The sequence below is a fragment of the Chlorocebus sabaeus genome, chromosome 11 (genome assembly GCF_047675955.1).
Source record: "Chlorocebus sabaeus isolate Y175 chromosome 11, mChlSab1.0.hap1, whole genome shotgun sequence".
Taxonomy (NCBI): Eukaryota; Metazoa; Chordata; class Mammalia; order Primates; family Cercopithecidae; genus Chlorocebus; species Chlorocebus sabaeus.
The window spans coordinates 78,326,725-78,341,468 of record NC_132914.1 but is presented as its reverse complement, the minus strand read 5'-3'; the positions used below and the strand labels follow the sequence as shown (position 1 = coordinate 78,341,468).

Here is a 14,744-nt window from a genome sequence, read left to right as displayed (position 1 = left end):
TATTGGGAGAGCGTAGGGGTGCAATATCCTTTGATTCCATCACTGCTTGCCTGAAGCTTAGGTGTGGCAGCCAAGTTTTTACCTCCTCTTACAAAAATGCAATCCCGGTTAATAAGACACACTGCTGAGCCTTTGTGTCTCTCTAAATTCAAAGCAAAGCCATTCCACTGGGCTTAGTTACTGCCTAAACAGCAGGTCTACTAGAAAGAACAAGAGATTTCTACAGCCCTCATCTATATCACAATAGAGGAAAGGGCCTGCAGAAAAAGAGAGAAGCTGAGAAAGTAAGCTAGTTATTGGAGGGGAGCAGGCAGTTAATCTCTATTAAGAAGAAAAGAGAAGAGACTTGCGTTAGAAAAAACTGAATAAGGAACATTGATATCCTCCATATGCAATGTGTTTATAGTGAAAGAAATATCATATGTCTTTTTGGTTACAAGTCTTTAAACTGGAGTTTAAATCCTGGTTCTGCCACTTATTAGCCGTGACTTTGGGCTATGACCTCTCTCCATTACTCAGTTTCTTTATCTCTAAAATAAGGCTAGTAACATCTATTTCATTCGTTTGTTAGAATTAAATAAGAAAAAAATATTTGGAAGTACTTAGCATTGGGCCTAGAACTTAGTACCTCATAAGTTCTGTGCAAACTACATATTAATGTGAACAGCACACATATACTCATATATGCATACACTATGTGTGTGTTCCTGCCATTCCTCTAAACTGTTCTTACCCAAGGCCTTCTATATTGCTGATTTTGCATTACCTGATTTAAACAGCAAAGAAGCTTTTTTTAAAAAAAGTGCTTGAGGTCTTCTGAAAGAAACTTAAAATTCTTCTTCAAGATCATAAGAACATTAAAACCATTAAGTGCAGCAGTTCATGAACCACAGACTACTAAAACTTTACACAGGAATTTAATGTGGTAATGGGAATTGCTTGGTGGTAATCAAAATGATATATTTTTAATACTCTATTCTCATATCTTGTCATTTAAGTATTTTCAAATAAAACTTGTCAAGAGTTCTACAAATTGCACATGATTCTTTAAGTCTTGCAGTTTCACTTCTGCAAAAAAAAAAAAAAAAAAAAAAAAAAACTTAATCTGCTAGAAACCCAAGTTGATGTCAACATAAATAGCTAAAGAGTTGCTTGGGTGAAGAAATAAGGTGATCATCAGTTCAAAGTTACAGAAAAAGTACCGTAAATTGTATTCATTGGTATATTACACTGTTCTCCCTTCCTTCATGGATCGCAGAATAATGTATCTACTTAGAATATTCATGTTTTGTTTTCCTGAGCATAGTTTTATTTCTAGCCTAAATACTTTTCTAAATTTTAAGAAGATGTTTGCATTCAAATTAGTCACACCACTCCAAGAGTCAGGAGAGCTGAGGGATTAAGCATACAGTCAGAGTGCATACATTCAAATCTCGACTCTGGAGCTTTCAAACCGGGCAAGTTGCTTTATCTCCGTGTTCACTGGAGTCCTCTTCTATTAAAATAGTAATAATATTATCATCTAGTTAATAGAGTTACCAGGAAGATTAAAAAATATATTCATTAGTAGAATGTCTTATAAATCATACGGTAAGCAGTCAATTCGTGTTTGTTGTTATTATTATTGTTAATATAATCCGAGCTAATTAAAAACACAACAATAGCAGTATACATAGAATCCAATTCATTAATCTTACACATGTTTCTGTGTTTCAGTCTTTTGGTTTTAGGCTAGATTTTCATGAAGTCAGTAGGTCTTATTCATATTTTTTTAGAAATAACAATGACATTCAGCAGTATACTTAATAGTTTATAAATCAAGTGTATCTTTTAAATGGTAAAAACTAAAATCATTCTTAGCATATTAACATTAGCAAGAACCAAATTCAATATTCAGATTACCATATTTGGACGATTATAAATGAGAATTTTCTCTGGTTTGTGTTGTCCTATTTTTAGCGCTTCTTCTACAAGTGGTACGTATTCTACCCTCCTTCCAGGTTCAATGCCAAATGATGCTGTAACAACCACCTTGGGCTACAATTAAAAAATAATAAGGGAGAGAAAGCTTTAACAATGTTAATTAGGGTAATCACAATATTTTAGTTGCAGACTGGCAATTTAACATTTCTAAAGAAATATCTGAATGATTCTGTTTTCTACTGAATGGTATGAAAATGAATAAACCATTTGTCATTGTTATAGACTTAACCACTTCTACATAAATCTCACTTACCTGTTCAAAACTGCATACTCAATGATGTTTTTGACTCATATGTATGAAATGTATAAATCCCTTTCAAATAATTCATTAAGCCAGGTGGATTTGCCATGAACTAGTACAATGCAAATCTTGAGGCCCCTTACTTGCAAAGGCCCCAGTAAGAGCTGGCTGCTGCTGAGGTTGTAGTAGCATTTCATAGGTTTTCTATATATTTCTCTTCTAAATGCCTAAAGAGACTGCAGCAGAAAAAGACGCAAATCTCCAATAACTTGTAATATTTTTTCTAATTCTAAATATATATTCATATTCACCAAATATTACATTATATTATTTTCTTAAAAATGCTCCCAAATGATTAAAGTTTCAAGCCCCACAAAGCCTAGACCTGCCGCTGTCCTTAAGATACACTTTGTACTCTTTACCTGGCAATTTGCTAAGTCATTCTTCAAGACAAACACAGGTATAGGCAAAATGTATCCCTGTTGGGAACCACAGCTTATGTTAATCTCTCTTCTTCAGTATATTCTGGACATGCCTCAAATGTTCAGCTATAGTCAGTGTTCATACATCTCTACTACTGCACAGTAAGCTCTATAAGTTTGAATGCCATTTATTTTTGTGTTTCCTATACCTAGCACAGTGCTTGGCATGTCATGAGCTTTCAGCAAACATTTGTGGAACTCATTAATTTGCAGAAAAATAAGTCCTCATATTTTTAAGTATATTGTTTCTTCACCAAGAAATCCAAAGCAAAAGAGACAGATAATAAATTATTCAGAAGGCAGAAACTTGACCCAAGGTATTGCATGTATTCCTGAATTCTGATTTCTAGTTATAATACATTTCATCTAGGAAAGGTTTATACTGTGCTAAATATATGCATATATAGTATTGTCTGCTTTTTGAATATAATTTAATATTCATGGAACTGAAGCTCAGTGCAATTACATAGTTTGCCCCAGGTTACAAGTGGTGAAGGCAGAAGGAAGGCCAGTTCTGTCTGGTTGCAGAACCTCTTTCCACCATATCAAGTTGCCTTAAAACAAAACAGAAAAAAAAAAAAAAAGCAAAAAGTCTTGTTTCCTTTTATTATATTTTTAAAGGTCAGACATTTGAAAATAATTCACATTTTAATATCTGTAATACGCACAAAAATAGCTCTAGATAGCATTCCTTAAAATTAGAATTCTGAATAAACAAAAGCAAGCTACATATCAGATTAGGAGCATATATAGAATATATCAAAGTTTGAATAATTTAATAAAGTCAAAATTAGACTTCTCCTCTGAAAAAAATAATTCTTTTCATATTTCTATTAACAGTCTTATTGGAGATATTGAGTCTAGACTGACTTGTTAGAATACATCATTTTCATCTTCTTCTATAAAAATAAAACTTTTTATTTAGCCTATTTATCTGAAGATTATGACATCAAAACCATTCCTAATTTCAACTACACACTAATTTTACCTAACTATCTCAGATATACATCTCTATCTCCATCTTCTCTCCTTACATTTGACCTGCCCAATTGCCTTATCTATAAAAGCATTTATTACAGAAACCCCTTAACAAAGGAGTCTTAGGGTGTATGTGTGTGTGTGTGTGTGCACGTGTGTGTGTGTGATGGATGAAAATTCCTTAAATGGTATACCATAACTTTTGTAAATTCTTATTTTTTTTACATATTGTAATTTCCCTATATCTTATCAAATTTTTTTTAAAGTTTCATTTGCAGGTCAGTGACTGATATTTTTTCCCTAGATTTTCTTCATAGGCATTAACTCAACATGTTTAAAAAGAAGGAAAAAAAAAAACGATAAAAGGACCCAGATGGTTTGTCCACAAATCAGCTTTCCTGTTTTAATAACTAACCTATTACAAAATAAAGTGAGATATGCAAAGCCTCACTCTATACCTAGCACTCAGTGGGGCTTCAGTATATATTACCTCTCTTCCCATTAAGAATGTCTCATCTTGGGCTTCTAAAATTCTAAAGGTCAACCATCTCTTACTCTGATAGGCAACTTCCTTCCTGAATCTTCCCAGAGTCCTTTTTCCCCTTCATATTGCCCACCGTTTTACAAACAGATTACCTATCAAAGGTTTTTATTACAGCTTCCAGCTTCACTCCTACTCACATACTGCAAGACCTGCCTCTTCTTAACATTGCTTCAAACGTGACACTCGCCTGTTCAAAAACTTTTACTCGTTAACAGAATCCAGTTCAGACAAAACCCGCCTTTGCAAGCTCACTATCTCTCACCTTTTAATCATATTGGTCTACTTACTGTCCTTTCAAATGAATTTTACCGTTTCCTGTCTCTACTGCTTGTCTCACATTCTTTTTCTGCCTTTTTGGATCCTAATATGTCATTCTCTTCAACTAGCTGAATCTTAGGCAAGATCTAACTCGAATCACCTCCTTCAGGAAGCCTTCTTTGGCCACCCCGACTGAAAGAAAGTGTTCCTTCCTCTAAATCAGGGGTCTGCAAACTATGGTTGTGAGCCAAACCCAGCACAAAGCCTGTTTCTGTAAAATGTTATTGACAAATACACACCTATCGTGTATGTGTTGTCTAAGGCTGCTTTTGTGCTACAACAGCAAAGCTGAGTAGGTACAATAGAGATCGTGTCATCCATACTGCCTAAAATATTTACTATCTGGTCAATTACAGTTAAAATTTTTCTAACTCCTACACTAAATTCATAGATTAATAATAGTTAACATTTTTTAAATGAGTACTACATACCAGACACTGTGCTGTTTTAGATTAAATAGCTCAATGATATCTCACAACAGACTCACTAAATTGTTGTTTTTGTACCCCATTCAAACATGTATACTTCCTGGAAGTATATGGATTGTAAAACTAGTTATATGTCCCATCCATTTGATAAGTATTACTTATTATCCAGTTGCAAAGACAGTATCAGGAACATAGTGGGAGCTTAATAAAATATATGTTGAATGAACAAATTAGTTATTAGTCCTTTTCTTCTATGTCTTATATACCCAAATATACGACAAGCTAAGTTGGAAAGCATACACCTTCTCTTATAGTTTATATTCCCCAAGGCACCCAGCAAGATGTCTTTCACATAGAACTGACTTTAAAACAAATGTGTGATTAACAGATGTATATGAAATAAAAAACTTTTTATTTATGTATTTATTTAAATAGCTTGAAGTCTGGGCTTTTAGGGTACCTGTCATCCAAATAGTGTACATTGTATCCAATAGGTAGTTTTTCATCCTTCATCCCCCTTCTACTCTTCCGCTTTCTGGGTTTCCAATGTCCATTATACCACTCTATATGTCTTTGCATACACATAGCTTAGCTCCCACTTAACAGTGAGAACATGGAGTATTTGGTTTTCTGTTCCTGAGTTTTTTAACTTAGGGTAATGGTCTCCAGTTTCATCCAATTTGCTACAAAAGATATTACTTTATTCTTTCTTATGGCTGAGAAGTAGTCCATGGTGTGTGTGTGTGTGTGTGTGTGTGTGTGTGTGTATCTCACAGTTTCTTTATCCACTCTTCAGTTGGTGGTCACTTAGGTTGATTACATATCTTTGAAATTGTAAATTAAGCTGCAATAAATGTATGCATGTAGGTGTCTTTTTGATATTTAATATAATGATTTCTAGAAAAAGTATATATCAACCATCTTATTTGAAGGGAGGATCTAACAGGTATAGATCATTCACAGATGATTCATCCACAGATAAATATGATTTCCCAAAATAAAGCACTTACCTTTACATGATCAATGCGACTACTTAGTTCTTTGGAAGCAAATCCTCCAAATATGAGACTGTGGATGGCACCTATCCTTGCACATGCCAGCATGGCATACATTGCCTGTGGGATCATGGGCATGTAGATAACGACAGTGTCACCTTTCTTGATGCCATGCTTGACGAAGACACCAGCCAGCTTGGAGACCTATGCCAAGACCATTAGATTAGTAAAGTGTTTTTTGTATTATTTCACTAAACTTCTAACTTAAGGTAGTAATACTAGAAGATGATCAGTCACTTGGCAGTAGATTAAAGGAGCCTGAGTAACATGTATTTGATGATGATGATAATGCTTTAGATAGTGAGAGTAATAACAATTGTATTATAATCATTAATTATAAACCAACCTACTATTGTTATATCACATAAACTTTACGACTTAAGATTGCTTAACCATTCATGTTACAAAATTTTTACTGAGCAACTATTATATACCAGATATGGTATGTAAGAGTTGGGAACACAACACTGATAAATGAAAGACACAGAATTGCCCCTGTAGAGCCTGTGTATTGCAAAAGGTGAATCTGTCAGGTGAAGAGAAAAACAAAATAATTACAAATTTAGATAGATGTTGGGTAACTGTTAAAGGAAACAAGTATACATTAATAAAGAAAACATATCATTAAACACTAATAACGCAAATAAGACAAATTCTACTATATTATTATTTACATCTAAAGATAAGGTAACAAGGTTCAGAGCTTATTAGCTCTGGTAAACAGCTATTAGCTAACGTAAACAGCTAACCAAGGTCAGAGAACTAGCAAATGCTGTAACAGGACACGACCACAGGTCTTCCGACCTCATATTCTTTGCTCTTTCTACGCCTTTATAGTTTTTTTACACTAATTATTTATACAAAGTGACTTCCCTCTGTATTTGGTGAAATGTACACAGTTCTTTTTGCTTTTGTGTTTTTGAGACCTCAACATATAAATGTCTTCCCTGTAACATGTTTTTGTACTTTCTAGCAATAAAGACAAAACAGATCATAAGCCCACACATGATAAAATTTCTTTCAAGAATCCTTCCCATTGGCAATTATAGCGGTCTGTGGGAAGCACCCCTAGACCTTAATGAATACGTAGCTCAACATTCTTTTACTTAAAAAATATATATTAAGTATCTATTGTATGTCAGATACTGTTTTCAGATACTTCAGATAAGTAAACAAGATAAGACAATAATCTCTACCCTCCAAATACTTATACTTTAGCAGAGAAAATACTTACAATAAGCAATAAACACAAGAAATAAGGAAATTATCAATTATGGTAAAAAATCTTCATTCATATGGGGGAGGGAAGTAGAGCAGAGTAAAGAGGATTTGGAGTGCAGGGGAAGGAGTGGATGCAATTCTCACTGGGACCTCACTAAGAAAGCAACAAGTTTAGTAAGACATGTAGAAGGTTGGAAAAAAGTGGATATCTATAAGTGTACTATTTTAGGCAAAGAGAAAATCAGCGAACTACAAACATGTAAGAGGTAAAGGAGATCATATGTGATACAATCAAGGAACAGCAAGGAAACCAGGGGCCTGGAGAAGAAACAAGTGACAAGACAGTTGTCAATCAGGTCAGGGGACTAAAGGGCCTGTATGGGCATGATGGGCAATTGGAAGGACCATGGCTTGACTTTGAATGTGACTGCCCAACACAATAAACAGAGAAGGCTTGGGAGAAGAAATTAGGCCACATGGCTATTTATGGTTCCTTTCATTTTTGTCTCTTCTACTTTCGGAACAAGTTTAAAGAATTCTGAATCCTGACCATTTTTCTCTTTTCTCTTTATTCACTTACCCTGTATAGATGGGGAAAGGTGTGGTCAAGGTTAAGGTCTCTGGTGAAATAAAGTAAAAGCAAAACAAAACAAAAAACTATTTTAGTGTTTTATTCTACTTTATATTGCAAACTCTGTAATTGAGGGCTATGTTTCAGGAACTTCAAAGATGCTAGCAGAAGGTTATGAGAAAGATACACTAAAGTAATAAAAATCATGAACTTGAATTCTATATGGAATTCAAAAACAAGACAAAAACTGGAAAGTTATATCCAAACATCTCAGTGTGCAACCCCTGCAGAAAGTGACCATGCTTTGTGATCACATTACTGGGTACATCATTTAAGGTACCACGCTGAGAGAGACCAAGGAGAGGAGCTAGTCTTATCCAAAGCTGTGACTTCAGCATCTTGAATTGTACCAGTTGTTGAATAAAAACGACATTCAAGCAAGGTCCGTACAACAAATAATTCAGTAACTTTATAATCCAGTCTCACTTTACAGTGTTAACGGAAGATGCCCACAAATTTTCTGTCCTCTGAAATAAATGAGATTAAAAAATAACTAAGATCAGAGCAGAACTGAAGGAGATAGAGACACCAAAAAAACCTTCAAAAAATCAATGAATCTAGGAGCTGGTTTTTTGAAAAGGTCAACAAAATAGACTGCTAGAAAGACTAATAAAGAAGAAAAGAGAGAAGAATCAAATAGATGCAATAAAAAACGATAAAGGGGATATCACCACCAACCCCACAGAAATGCAAACTACCATCAGGGAATACCATAAACACCTCTACGCAAATAAACTAGAAAATCTAGAAGAAATGGATAAATTCCTGGACACATACACCCTCCCAAGACTAAACCATGAAGAAGTTGAATCCCTGAATAGACCAATAACATGCTCTGAAATTGAGGCAATAATTAATAGCCTACCAACCAAAAAAAAAGTCCAGGACCCGACGGATTCACAGCCAAATTCTACCAGAGGTACAAAAACAAGCTGGTATCATTCCTTCTGAAACTATTATAATAAATAGAAAAAGAGAGAATCTTCCCTAACTCATTTTGTGAGGCCAGCATCAACCTGATACCAAAACCTGGCAGAGACACAACAAAAAAAGAGAATTTCAGATCAATATCCCTGATGAACATAGATGCAAAAATCCTCAATAAAATACTGGCAAACCGAATCCAGCCACACATTAAAAAGCATATCCACCACGATCAGGTTGGCTTCATCCCTGAGATGCAAGGTCAGTTCAACATATGCAAATCAATAAACATAATCCATCAGATAAACAGAAACAAAGACAAAAACCACACGATTATCTCAGTAGATGCAGAAAAGGACTTTGACACAATTTGACAGCCCTTCATACTAAAAACTCTCAATAAACTAGGTATTGATGGGATGTATCTCAAAATAATAAGAGCTATTTATGACAAACCCACAGCCAATATCATACTGAATGGGTAAAAACTGGAAGCATTCTCTTTGAAAACTGGCACAAGACAGGGATGCCCTCTCTTACCACTCCTATTCAACATAGAGTTGAAAGTTCTGGCCAGGGCAATCAGGCAGGAGAAAGAAATAAAGGGTATTCAATTAGGAAAAGAAGAAGTCAAATTGTCCCTGCTTGCAGATGACATGATTTGATATTTAGAAAACCCCATTGTCTCAGTCCCAAACCTCCTTAAGCTGATAAGCAACTTCAGCAGAGACTCAGGATACAAAATCAATGTGCAAATTCACAGGCATTCCTATACACCAATAACAGACAAACAGAGAGCCAAATCACAAGGGAATTCCTATTCACAATTGCTTCAAAGATAATAAAATACCTAGGAATCCAACTGCCAAGGAATGTGAAGGACCTCTTCAAGGAGAACTACAAACCACTGCTCAACAAAATAAAAGAAGACACAAACAAATGGAAGAACATTCCATCCTCATGGATAGAAAGAATTAATATTGTGAAAATGGCCATACTCCCCAAGGTAATTTATAGATTCAATGCCATCCCCATCAAGATACCAATGACTTTCTTCATAGAATTGGGAAAAACTACTTTAAAGTTTAGATGGAACCAAAAAAGAGCCTGCATTGCTAAGGCAATCCTAAGCCAAAAGAACAAAGCAGGAGGCATCATGCTACCTGACTTCAAACTATACTACAAGGCTACAGTAACCAAAACAGCATGGTACTGGTACCAAAACAGATATAGACCAATCGAACAGAACAGAGGCCTCAGAAACAACACCACACATCTACAACCATCTGATCTTTGACAAACTTGACAAAAACAAGAAATGGGGAAAGGATTCACTATTTAATAAATGGAACTGGAAAAACTGGCTAGCTATATGTAGAAAGCTGAAACTGCATCCCTTCTTTACACCTTATACAAAAATTAATTCAAGATGGATTAAAGACTTAAATGTTAGACCTAAAACCATAAAAACCCTAGAAGAAAACCTAGGCAATACCATTCAGGACAAAGGCATGGGCAAGGACTTCATGACTAAAACACCAATAGCAATGGCAACAAAAGCCAAAATAGACAAATGGGGTCTAATTAAACTAAAAAGCTGCTGCACAGCAAAAGAAACTACCATCAGAGTGAACAGGCAACCTACAGAATGAGAGAAAATTTTTGCAATCTACCCATCTGACAAAGGACTAATATCCAGAATTTACAAAGAACTTAAACAAATTTACAAGAAAAAAACAAACAACCCCATCAAAAAGTAGACAAAGGATATGAACAGACACTTCTCAAAAGAAGATATTTATGCAGCCAACAGACACATGAAAAGATGCTCATCATCACTAGCCATCAGAGAAATGCAAATCAAAACCACAATGAGATACCATCTCACACCAGTTAGAATGGCGATCATTAAAAAGTCAGGAAACAACAGGTGCTGGGGTGGAGTGGAGAAATAGGAACAGTTTTCCACTTCGGGTGGGAGTGTAAACTAGTTCAACCATTGTGGAAGACAGTGTGGCGATTCCTCAAGGATCTAGAACTAGAAATACCATTTGACCCAGTCATGTCATTACTGGGTATATACCCAAAGGATTATAAATCATGCTACTATAAAGACACATGTACAGGTGTGTTTATTGTGGGACTATTCACAATAGCAAAGACTTGGAATCAACCCACACGTCCATCAGTGACAGACTGGATTAAGAAAATGTGGCACATATACACCATGGAATTCTATGCAGCCATAAAAAAGGATGAGTTCATGTCCTTTGTAGGGACATGGATGAAACTGGAAATCATTATTCTGAGCAAAATATCACAAGGACAGAAAACCAAACACTGCATGTTCTCACTCATAGGTGGGAACTGAACAATGAGGACACTTGGACACAGGGCGGGGAACATCACACACTGGGGCCTGTCGTGGGGTTGGGGGAGTGGGAAGGGATAGCATTAAGAGAAATACCTAATGTAAATGATGAGTTAATGGGTACAGCACACCAACATGGCACATGTATACATAAGTAACAAACCTGCACATTGTGCACATGTACCCTAGAACTTAAAGTATAATAATAAAAAAAATTCAAGACCTTGTGTGAAACAAAGATCTCAAAATGGTAGATCACAGCCAAATGTGACCAAGATGTATTTAAGTTGGGGCCATATCACATTTTAAGAGAATGAACCAGCACATTAAATTTAGTAGGTTTCACATACAAATCTAGATCTCCAGTTTCTCTAGAAAAATTGTAAAGTCTAGCAACACCAGGCCTGTGTTCTTGAATAACAGCAATCAATTGAACCAGATGATCAGCCTAGTGGTTTGCCATAGAACTGGCTATTCCCAGGGGGCATTTATCATACAGCTTGCATTTTTTTTCATTCTGAGTTCAAAATATATTTTTTTACTTCCTGTTTATTTTATGTTATATGCTTACACCATAGTTCCCTAACCATACAGAAAGTGTGATATATACCGACAATTGATGTTTCTCCCATCCACCCACTTCTGTAGGCATCTGAGTTGTCAACCACTGCCCTGAAAACAATTTTTAGTCAAATTAGGCTGCACCAGGCCCATATAACCACTAGATGGAGTCTATTTGGCCTTGCTTATTTCAGCTGCTCCTCAGAGTTTTGATAACCTGATAACCACACCAGACTAGGTCTACAGAAAAAATGTTTACAGAATCAATAGTACAATTTCCTTTTCCAGTAGTTTTCAGGGCTAAATGCCACTCTGGTAAACTTTTCCATTATAATTTATAAATCTAAATATATATGCATGAGAATATGTATGAGAAAACATACGAGTTTATAATCACTCAAATAAAGTATTATTGGAACTCCAAAACAGAAGGCATTTGATACTGGTAAAAACTAGGGTTCACCTAGTTTTTATCAACTTCAGATGGAAAATTATCAAAGAAAAAAACCGGTATTATTTTTAGCGAATGACATATTCTTATCCTACCATAAATGTCTGAGTGTAGAGTTACGATTTCTATTATTAGCAAAAGGTAAAATATTTTAATATAGGTTGTTTATAATAAATAGTTTTTCAACGGATGAAAAGTTAACCATGTGCCATTCACCCAATTCACATTCATCTTTGCACCTTCTTAAGTTTGTTTTTTAATTTGTCAATAACTTGATGGTTTTATACAAGGATAGACCAGTAAAATTGATTTTCAGTCTGACATCAAGGGCAATACAGATCCCGGGGGAGCAAGGCCAGCTAGCATGAGAATACTACACTGCCAATGTGTGAATAACTGATCTGTGAAGGAAACCTAGAGGAAATGAAATAAACATATTTATTAAGATATAACAATGTGTGACTCTTCCCACTAGAATTTATATGAATCATTTTGGTACTAATTTAAAGTCCTTTTAACACATAAACATCCTGTCATTGGTTCAATTTATGTAGTATCTGCTGTATGTCCTAAACTGAGGTCAAGTCTACAGATACAAAAATGAGAAGGAAATGGTTGGTCCTTAAACCAAAGAAATTTGGAGTCTGGAAAAAAAAAATCACATATAGTAATAATAATGGTAAAGAAAATGTAACAACTGAAATTTATATATTGTAAAATGGTGTACACATATATTTGGTTTATATATAACATAAATATAATATATAATGCATCAGATAGAAGTAAAAGCTTTAAATTTCAGTTATAAAATGAAAACATTGATATGAATAACAAAAACTAAATTAATAAAAAAATTTGTTATTCTGGAAAATCTTTCAAAAACAGTCTTTGGGGTAGTATAATTTTGTGATCAAATGCTCATATCCCAAATATAAAGATTAGTCAAAACTGGCCAAAAGCTATGTTCTACAGAACAAATTAGCACTTGCTTCACAAATAGCAAGTGTGCTCACCTAAGGAAAATCAGGCTTGTACAAAAAAAGATAGTTCTAGTTTCCAAATTGTAGTAAAAATGCAGTGATCATGGGCAACTTCAAAACCACATCAAAGAAAACTGTATGAAAGAGCAGACAAGTGAATGCATATTTTCAAAATGCCACAATGTTACATTGCAAACTGGTTACATTGTTACTGGTCTAAACAGTAACAAAAAATAAAACTAATTTAAAAACCAACTATAATATCTGAGGAAACAGATTACTAAAAGTATGGATAAATGAATTGTTCTTGAGAATATGCATAATTTTCATAGAAAGAATTATATAAATACCTGCACCTTACTTTTAAAAATATTACATTAATCCTACACATTTTTGTTTGTTTTACTTGTACACATACAGGCAGCCATTGAAAAGATTGAAATTGTAACTATAATGAATAACTTATTCTTTTGTCCATGCATTAACTATGTATCCAGGTAAATACCTGTGGAAAGAGAATTTTCAGGAGTATAAATATTTTCATATAACATAAGAAGGTTCTAGAAATGTAACATTTTAGACAGTTACAATTTATTAGATACAGCATTGAACTAATTTTCATTTAAGATGATACTATGCTAAGTCAATTTATTTTGAGATATGTCTTTTAAAACCAGGAAAGTTAGAGATGTTATTTAAAAAAGAAAGATCTTTCTTTTAAAGATGAAAAATCACATTTTCATTTACAAGTAAAATGTATTATTATTTATCTAAAACACAGAGGAATATTTATTTTATATTTAAGAATGGCATTCTATTAAATTTTCCAAGAAAAATTATAAAATGCTATATTCAAAATAGTTATGTCAGTGGTCTAGAAAACATTTACTAGCACATTTCTTCTCAAATAATTTTCTCCAAATGAAAGAGTAAATACCATTATTCAATTATCATTTTTCTCATTACCAGTTTCTTTACACATGGCTTTCAATCAATATTTAGTCATTTTCAGACTATGCATTCACAAGCAAAGTGAAATAGATAATTATTTAATCCCTTTAGTTCAAGCTCAAAATAACCAATATTTCAATAATCGTTTTGCTTTCAAGACTACTGTGATTTTCAGACCATAATTTCACAGAAAATTAGTTAAATCCTGTATTTCCCTATGTATATGGGCTCACAGTCTTGATAAGGAATATTGTCTTCCATTTCTTTAATACTTATGTTAAAATTTAAAAGAAAATCATCAGAATTCCTCACATCTTGTAAAGAATATTTTGTTAATTATAAAACAGTATTTCTATGTAACAATCAGGCCATTGTGGACAGAGAAAATAATTCTACATCAAGGAGAAGCCCAAGGTCTTAAAGAATGGAAAATGTAATGGATGCTTGTCATTAACACACAACAGGTCTAGGGTTCATGCAATAAAAAGGAAAGAAAATACATAGACAAAGAATAATTAAGGATTGCCTCCACTTTTTACCATTTTAACATCTCTCTACTCTAGACATTAATAATTGGGTTAGTGTAACTTCCTCCTGCTTTTACTCACTGGAGAGTTTCTGCCAA

At 34.2% G+C, this 14,744-nt stretch overlaps 1 protein-coding gene across 1 annotated transcript in view; it reads right to left on the bottom strand.

Moving 5' to 3' along the window:
• Positions 1-14,744, bottom strand: part of ACSS3 (acyl-CoA synthetase short chain family member 3) — a 181,992-nt gene that overhangs the window by 121,563 nt on the left and 45,685 nt on the right. Inside the window, exons 3-4 of the mRNA XM_008004125.3 lie at positions 5,985-6,173; positions 1,903-2,037 (exon numbers count right to left, since the gene is read on the bottom strand). Of these exons, the coding sequence (XP_008002316.2) occupies positions 1,903-2,037; positions 5,985-6,173 (324 nt within the window). The remainder of the gene's footprint in view (positions 1-1,902; positions 2,038-5,984; positions 6,174-14,744) is intronic.